The following is a 9,127-nucleotide window of genomic DNA, read 5'->3' on the forward strand; positions in this document are numbered from 1 at the left end:
TTCAAGATAGCCTCATAGACTTGTTTGACTTGATTTGTGTTGGATTCATGTTAATGTGTATTTTCAACTTAAACCCTCAACTTGTACTCTGTCTGCTCTTCCGTCCCCTTGCCTACATACACCAAGCCAGATTTTGCCAAAATTAGCAGATCCACACGCTCACAACGCCTCGCGGCACGAGGCGTTGTGAGCTTGTAGATCTGCTATTTTCGCCTAATGTTCCTCTCAGAATAGGGATGCTAGGGTTCAAGACTTCAAGTGGTTAATGTTCCTAACTTGGTGGCCCCCTGTAGTAACTCTGGGTCTCGGACCCCCTATTGAAGACCCATGTTCTAGCACACTGGTTCCCAAACACTGGGTCGGGACTCGGGACCCATTTGTGGGTCGCGGACACATTTTTGTGGATCCCTTGATTTGTTGATTCTTACATTTTGTTTTTTATTATTATAATTTAAAAACATAAATTAGAAAACAGATGTTTAAGAAGTAGAGAAAATAGCCGATCTACAAGCTCACAGCGTGGCGCGAAGCAACACGTTGTGAGCTTGTAGATCTGCTATTTTCACTAGTTTGGGTCCCAGGCAAATGATTGATTTCTGTTTTGGGACTTGAGCTAAAACGTTTGGGAACCACTGTTCTAGGGTATGTCCTGTTTACAGTTGGCGTTAGCTGGTAACCTGAAAAAAGACCCATGTTGGTTTTAGACAAGTGCAATAATTCCTTTATTTATTCAAGTGTTCAGTGGTATATACGGCATATGCTACTACCACGTGACCTGTGAATACCTTTACCATGTGCAATAATAATCAATATATTGCTATAGTGTACACTGTATATTGTACACTTTATAAGGCTACGGTGTACATTTAAAACAATTTACTATTACCATACTGTATTGATGTAATCGTGGAGGCACCTAAAATTATATAAATTTGTTCAGTCATATTGATTACAAATGTTATGCACTTAACACATCTTAAACGTAGCACAAACATAGAAGAGATGCAATACAGTAGCTCTTTAGTATCCGTCTCCACAAACAGTTAATGCAGGGGAAGTGCACTAGATAGTAAACACATTGATCCTTGTTGCTGTGTTCCAGTCATTTCCTTCAACATTATATTAAATCAGGATGGAATTACTCACATGAACCCTGGCGTCCCTATTCTGGGCCTGTCATAATAGGCAAACATTCTGCAAAAAATAGCTCACAACGCGTGATACGCATCACAACGTGATGGGTTGTGAACTTGTAGAGAGGGCATATTATCGAAGTGATTTGGTGTAGAGGAGGAAGAAAAAGAGGGAACCAAGTATAGAGCTCTAGTCTGTAGGGGACTCCGGTTAACTGAAGTACATAGGGTTTCACGTGGTTAAAGATTATGAAATAATCTGCATTGCCAATAATGGTCACTTTTGAAGGCACATTCAACACCTCCCTCCATTCACCCCTAAAATTCTTTCTCCATGAACAACTGTTCCCAATAGTCCCTGTGCCTTGTCACCCCCGTGTGGCCCTCGCAGAAACCCTGCAGCGTCTCCCACAGTGACGTGGCCATGTAAACATGAACCACCACTGTCCCCTTCAGCTCCCCCTTCTCAAACACCCTCTGGAGGAGGCCCACCAGTGCGCGCTGAGCCAGGACGTGGTCTGTCCCAAACATGTCAATGTTCACCCGCATCGACCCTCCGTTATACGGGACAGGGTACGGAGGTGTGTAGAAACTGAGAAAAACAGGAGCATCCTTGCTGTCAGCCAACCATGTGAGGTTTCGCCTGGCCAGGATCTCCAGGTTGCCTTCGACCGGTCGCAGCGGCTGCCAGTCTTGAATGATGGCCCCGCCGGGTAGCTGGACCCTGGAGTGGAGTTCGGGGTCGAGGAGAACATCTCTCAACTGCTCTTTTTCCAGGGGAACCATTTCGGGGACGGACACAGTTAAGGCGCTTGCTGCCCCTGCAGAACATAACTTGTTCTTCAAGTGGGAGAGGAAGCTGTTGTAATATTCTGCTTCGCCAACTAAAGAAAGGACAGCCTGTATAAGACAGAAGGAGAGATGAGAATGAGCGGAAAAGATGGGCGGAAAAGGAGGACTCCATCTTTAAGGATAGCAAAGTATTTATCATAACTAAACATGGTACAGACTATATACAGTATATATGCTATATGTATATTGTATGTATGTATTTGTTTGTTTGTATGTATGTGCATGCACTGTATGTGTTTGCATGCAAGCATGCACGCACAGACTCACTGACCCGTCGTGCCAGCAAGCTGTACTTGGCCAGTTCGTCATCTGACCTGGTCAATCTCTTCATCTTTATGGTGAACGGATAGAGCTGTCGGACGTAACTGTCAGCAAACCTACAGGTTAAGTACAAGGTTCAAACCTACAGGTTAAGTACAAGGTTCAAGGTGTTCATTCTTGTACTTCAAGCTTCAGTGTGGATAACAATTAAATGATAAAATAGACAATTATTACACGCCACACATGGCATGAGACCTTCAATAACATAACTTTGGTTATAGAGGGTATGCACATGACATCATCGTACCTGGAAGTTATGCGGGAACGCCCACTGAGTGGCAAAAAACTACTTTCTGGCCTTGACAGCCCATTCAACCAAACAGAAAAGTCCTATCTGATTGCATTAAACAATGTTAAACTTAAAGTTTTTGTTTCATAAATATCCAAACGTTATGAGCTACTTTTTGTCAAGAAATGCCCTGCATTTGATTATTTTTCTAAGTGTCAGAGTTTGGAAGTGCTTGTTTTCAATAACACAACATTTTGCTGCCTCCTGCATTATGTGACATTTAGAAACAGGTGGTACGCAGGACGGTTGAGTGATTTCCAATGAGCGCTTCCAAACTCCAACACTCCATGCTGCTCAATGTTTTGCCACTCAGTCTAGATGAGGGGGGCGTGTCCTGATGGGAAAATCATGCATGTGCATACTCTCTATAGTACTACCCATGTAACTAGATGAATCCTATTTTGCAAAAAACTAAAAGAAAACCATGTACTTTAAATGTAGTCACTGACTAAAAGGTTAGTGTAGCCTAGTGCAAATAGCCAATCTACAGGCTTACAACATAGCTTGTAGATCTGCTATTTTCACTGTTTCTGAACATTTTGGACAACAATGACATGCCCAAAATAGGGACGCCAGGTTGAAAGTGGCTTTGAACAGACACTGTCTTAGATGTTGCAGGCTGCTACTGGTTTTCATAATGAAAGACCATGTGTAGTACTGACCTCTGTATGATGCCAGCCACACCGCGACCCCTGGCGGAGACGCACACCCTCAGGCCCTCCACCACCACTGAGGTCCCCTCATCAACCACCAGGCTTGACTCTAGTGCCACCTAGTGGAGGAAGGGAAAACATGATGTGTGACTGACAGAGAGAACATAAATGATCCAACCATGAAGGCTTCAAGCCTGGCTTGACAGTTTACCCGTAGAGAGTCCAGTTCAGATCTGAATTGACAGCTACTTTTCTAGTCTATCTACAAGCTCACAACACCCTGGCATGTGATGCATTTTGAACTATTGTTCCTCATGTTGTTGCCCATGTTCCTCTGTGCAGACTGAGTGCAGACTTGAGACTTTACTTTCCGCCATATATACATATGTAACCTGGCTGCTGGTTCTGGTATGTCGTATAGGAGCAAATAATTCTGGCCTCATGTTTTCCTTCAAGAATTAATGGTGGTCCAATGACTGAATGTGTCCACAGTACACCAGTGGTGTAATGTAGCCTACATTTACTTAAGTACTGTACTTAAATAAAAAATAAATAAAACTAAGGTACTTTTACTTTACTGTAGTATTTCCAATTGTATGTACTTTTACTTCTACTCCACTACATGTCAGAGGCAAATATTGTACTTTTACTCAACTACTTTAGTTACTTTGTAGATTTTGATAATGATTAAAAAGCATGCATTACAGCAACACTTCAGCCCTATATATATTTCGGCCATTTGAAAATAGCAGATCTACAAGCTCACAATGCTCGTAGATCAGCTATTTCCAAAATATTTTAAATTAACCTGTGAAATGGGACATTCTGCACAATGAGCACTTTTACTTTTGGTACTTTAAGTATATTTTAATAACAATACTTTTGTACTTGAATTTTGGAAATTTAACTTGTAACAGGGAATTTCTACACTGCAGTATTGATACTACTTTTACTTTAAAGTAATAAATGGGAATACTTTTTCCCAACCCCTAGGCCTCACTCACACCTTTCGATCTAGCATACAACATTGATGCATGCTAGATGTAAGTGTCATGGCTGCCCCAATGCATTTCCGATGGAAGTCACATGGTTTGATACAACATTTTGGACTACAAGCTTTCGGCTGTGTTTCGACTGCCCCCCTCCCCCTCATACAACACAAATGTTGTGTCAAACCATGTGACTCCCATTGGAAATGCATTGCGAGCTTGCATCAGCTATACATCTCATACAACAAGCATACATCAATCTGTTGCGATCTGTGTGAGTCAGAAATCTCAGAATGTGTTGATTGATTGATTGAAATATTTATTAACAGTTTGCAGAATTACAGTCCATTTCAAGCACAAACTCAATACAAAGGCTGTTAACTGTGAGTGGACGACCCAATTAAGCATTACACTTGTTTACAATAGGGTCCACCATGTTCAATTCATCAAAATGTCCTCACCAGTTTCCCCTGGCTGCTGCGTGCCAGCAGAACCGTCCTCCCTGGCTCTCCCAGCCACTCATGGTAGCGGTGTGGCAGGTAATCGTTGCCTCCATAGATGCCTTCAGACATGGACATGACCTCCGGGTAGTCCTCAGCCTGGGCCAACCAGAACGTTAGACCCTCACAGTCACCGACGGACTTCCTCTCCATACCGAGCCTGGGTGTGGATAGATAAATGGACTGAAAACCAGTGGTGTAAAGTAACTATAAGTACTGTACTTAAGTAATTTTGAGGTATTTGTACTTTACTTGAGTATTTCCAATTTCCAATACTTTGACTTCTACTCCACTACTCCGATCCAAATATAGTAGGCCTTCTTTTACTCCACTACATTTATTTGACAGCTTTAATTACTACAGTAGTTACTTCGTAAATTTTGATTATTATTACAAAACATACCGTAATCACTTCAGACCTATATGCATTTTGGCCATTTGAAAATAGCCGATCTACAAGTTCACAATGTATAACATTGTGAGCTTGTAGATCTGCTATTTTAAAATTTAAATTTAAAATATAAAATTTGTTAACATTTGAAAACTTGAAATGAGACATTCTACACAATGAGCACTTTCTACTTTTGGTATACTTTAAGTATAGCCTACATTTTGATTCCAGTACTTTTGTACATTTTGAATTGACTGAATTGACTTTTACTTGTAATGTAGTATTTTCTACATTGCAGTATTGATACTTTTAATTATGTAAAACATTTGAGTAGGCCTACTTTTTCCAACACTGCTGAAAACATACCTCATACTACTGTGCTGAATCGGCTGATGTTTAATATAATAGTGTATAACTGATAAGTTGCCTCAATTTTATACCATTGAATTATTGTGATGTCATGTTTTCACTGCACTACAATTCCAAGTGAAATGTTTCAACGTTTGTTGTGAAATTGTCTAATAATAGAGCTTAATCTATAGGATACTAATATTGCTAGGTCTAAATAATGCAATTAAATCCAAATGGGCTTGATTGGCATCTAAAACATGTTTACATTACCAAAGCAAAGTGGAACAAAACAGTCAAAACTATAATGTATGTATAATTAAAAGGGGGGGAAATGTAAACAGAACTGTGTTACTGTTACATTACATTTTACAAGGAAGAAATACAAAACCATATAAAGATCCCCCTCTCTCTCATTGGTCCACTCACTCTATACCAGTGTTTCCCAAAGTGGGGTCCGGGGACCCCCTGGGGTACTTGAGGGGGTTCCAGGGGGGACCCAGCTAGATGATAGTTTGTAACCAAATGGACCCTTATGGGTCTGTAACTCAGAGTGTACAAATGGAACCAAATGGACCCTAACGGATCCATTTGTACACTCTCAGAGTTAAATTAGCATTGATTTTACAATATAAATTGGGGGTCCCAGAGATAGAAATGCTATTAAATAGGGGTCCGTAGATTAATGCATGTCAAACTGGGGGTCCTTGAAATTAAAAGGGTTGAAAATCACTGCTAGAGACATAAAAATCTTCTCTTATGGGGGGTCCCTGACACATCTTTTCAAATGGGGGTCCACGGGCTAATTAGTGTCAATTTGGGGGTCCTTGACATGAAAAGGTTTGGGAACCACTGCTCTAGATTCTCAATCTCAAACGAAGTCTAGGCCTACAGTGCGCAGTCCAAAGTCTACAGTGCGGCAGTTCAAAGCAGAAGAAATGTGCCACTAATTAACGAGTTGCCCTGTCATTATTCAAAAACAGACAGTTTAAAAAACGAGTGGTTGTCTCACGTATCCTTTCAATCACCGCACTGCATGACATCTAATAAAAAGACACAAACATAATAACACAGTTGAGACAACATAACAATGTGTGTAGGCTACTGTAGCCCCATGGACACCATGCTGAATATAAATAGACAGCAGTCCATAGCCTAGGCTACTACATTACACTGGTAGACCCTTAAAAGAAAAGAAAAAAGTAAAATCAAAAGTTCAGCTTGACACACGTCCAATGCAATATACATATTGACACAGCTGTCAGGTCTACAGTGCCAGCAAAGTGTAGCAGCGGAAAGCAGGTATACTTACAAGCTTGTTGGAGAAGGTTTTATGATGAAGTGTCACTGTCTATCACCACTGGACTGCTACTTCCAGTGTAAAAGCTAGGCTAGCTAGTTATAGCCTACTATAACAATAAACATTAACTTTTCCGTGATTTTGCAGCATTGCAGTCATGTGAGAGGACATGCGTCACCGCAGTTGACTCAGTTCTGAGTCGGAACTTGGATCATTGGCTCAGAGTCTGAGCCTCAGACTGTACTGTATAGTAAATTAGTCATCATGAATCCTCAGTGAATGAACAAGTAGGTCAACAGGGGGTGTGTGGCCCACAGGGGGTCCGTGGCCCACAGGGGGTCCTCAGTCAGTGTTGGCAGACATGGCACTTTCGGCTCCAAGTGATGAATGGTGCAGCTATGCGTGCGCGCGTCATGTCTGTCTATTTTCAGAATATTTTGAAGGGAATTGGGCAAAATATCATGAAGGCATGGCTAATACATTATGAATGAAGTTGAGACCGAGAGACTTTAATTTGTAGGTAGATAGACTAGATGCTGTACACATGATAACCACCACTAGATGGAGCCATTGGTCTACTGCTCACAGAAGGGAATGGCCACATGAAAACGAATTGTTCACAACAATGCTTTAGTTTAAAACAAAGCATATTTTATTGAGGTTAATTGAACATGAATACAAATGAAAATAAAACGTTTCTACTATCTGTCTCTATAAAGAGATATAGGCCAAAGTTACCCCCCCCCCCCCCCCAGAAAACAGTTTTACTGTTTTTGTATTGAGTTGTGCTTGAAATGTACTGTTAATAAATACTTAAATTAATCAATCAATCAAATTGTGTGTGTGTGTGTGTGTGTGTGTGTGTGTGTGTGTGTGTGTGTGCGTGCGTTGTCAGCTCACGTCATCAAATCAGTGCGTGTGTCTGTGATGTTATCAAAGGTTGCGTGTCTGTCTGGTCTGCATCTATAAGTGTGTGTGATTGATTACTGTTCATCTGCATGTTGGTCCTGACATCTGCGGGCACACACACACACACACACACACTCCCGCGCGTGTGTGTGTGCAACGGATTTTTGCAAGGAGTTGCAAGTAGGCTAGTTGCATTGGTGCCGTTTGGCCCAATAATGAAGTTAAAAGAAATGGCATTTAGAAATGTGCCTTCCTAAAATGTGTGTGTGTGTGTGTGTGTGTGTGTGTGTGTGTGTCACAGTGTGTGTGTGTGTGTTAAAAGTGGATAGACAGATTTTGATGCTTGCTGGGTCCCCGGACGGACCCCACTTTGAAGTGTGTAACACACACGCCAGTGCACTTGGTGGCGGTAATGCACTCTAACCTAGTTTACATTCCAAACAAAGTGTAAAGAACGAAGATACCGGATACCACCACCATATCCTGTCCTACTTCCTTCTAGTTCCTTCTAGTGTGTGAGTTGGATCGTTGTTGTTGGAAGGCGCATCTGTCTGGTTTTACAAACCACATTGTTGTTTATCGTATCAGTGTCAGTGTCCAGATCGTGACATTAGCAGCCAGACAGACAGCATCCATGGCGGATCCCAGGATACGGCAGATCAAGATCAAAACGGGCGTCGTCAGGCGGCTGGCCAAGGAGGAGCTGAGCTACATCAAGGAGGCCAAGCAGCAGGAGGACAAGATCGAGCGTATGGAAGCAGAAGGAGGAGACGAGGAGCAGATGTACGTGATCAAGAAGCAGAAGGAGGTGCTGCAGGAGTGTCGCATGATGGTGCCGGACTGTCGCCGGCGCCTGGCCGCGGCCCACGCGGACCTACTGCAGCTGCTGGAGACCGAGCAGGACCTGGCAGAGAGCGGGGAGTTCGTAGAGGCTAGGAGCATGCTGGACTCTGTGAAGATGGATGAATGAATGGATGTTCATGGCATGCGCTACTTAATTGATGTCCCATTCCTTTAGTTCACGGCACGCCCTGGTTGGACAACATGGAGATGAAAATCAACGTGAATCTTCATGTATTTGTTTCTAGCTAGGCTGGACACACATGGGCCTAAATATAAACAAACACAAACTATTCAAAGTGAATATATATATATGCATTTCCAATTTGAGGCCTTCTACACGTGGATATGGCCAAAAGAATAGGCCATAAATGTTCAAAAATATATTGAATATATGCATTTATTTCCAGATTTGGGCCTTGTTGTGTTTGGACAATGGATGGACACAGTATGGAGATTGTTCCTGATTTCCTGTTTTGTCATTGAATTAATGTGCACCTGGCTTTAACATTCTTCTCATGAGTCCTATATGTTTACAGTAGTCACAATAAACTTCTCCTATCCTATGTTTACAATGATCACAAATTCAATAAACTTGGTTT

At 41.9% G+C, this 9,127-nt stretch overlaps 2 protein-coding genes across 3 annotated transcripts; one reads left to right on the forward strand and one right to left on the reverse strand.

Moving 5' to 3' along the window:
- Positions 1 to 714: 714 nt before the first annotated feature.
- Positions 715 to 6,939, reverse strand: LOC306917029 (putative N-acetyltransferase 16). Of its 2 annotated transcripts, none has more exons than XM_079495149.1 (5): positions 6,789 to 6,939; positions 4,699 to 4,897; positions 3,258 to 3,367; positions 2,257 to 2,362; positions 715 to 2,033 (listed from the first exon to the last, which is right to left on the reverse strand). In XM_079495149.1, the coding sequence occupies exons 2-5, from the start codon at positions 4,888 to 4,890 to the stop codon at positions 1,452 to 1,454; spliced, it is 990 nt and encodes a 329-aa protein (XP_079351275.1). In that variant the 5' UTR covers positions 4,891 to 4,897; positions 6,789 to 6,939; the 3' UTR covers positions 715 to 1,451. The 2 variants fall into 2 exon arrangements, with proteins under 2 accessions (XP_079351275.1, XP_079351276.1); XM_079495150.1 differs by having other exon boundaries at positions 4,699 to 4,920.
- Positions 6,940 to 8,137: 1,198 nt separating this feature from the next.
- On the forward strand, positions 8,138 to 9,100 carry LOC306917301 (tubulin-specific chaperone A-like). Its single transcript, XM_079495449.1, has one exon. It carries the CDS (start codon positions 8,320 to 8,322, stop codon positions 8,653 to 8,655), a length of 336 nt encoding a protein of 111 aa, XP_079351575.1. The 5' UTR covers positions 8,138 to 8,319; the 3' UTR covers positions 8,656 to 9,100.
- Positions 9,101 to 9,127: the final 27 nt, after the last annotated feature.

The sequence above is a fragment of the Electrona antarctica genome, assembly GCF_951216825.1.
Source record: "Electrona antarctica genome assembly, chromosome: 24".
Lineage (NCBI taxonomy): Eukaryota > Metazoa > Chordata > Actinopteri > Myctophiformes > Myctophidae > Electrona > Electrona antarctica.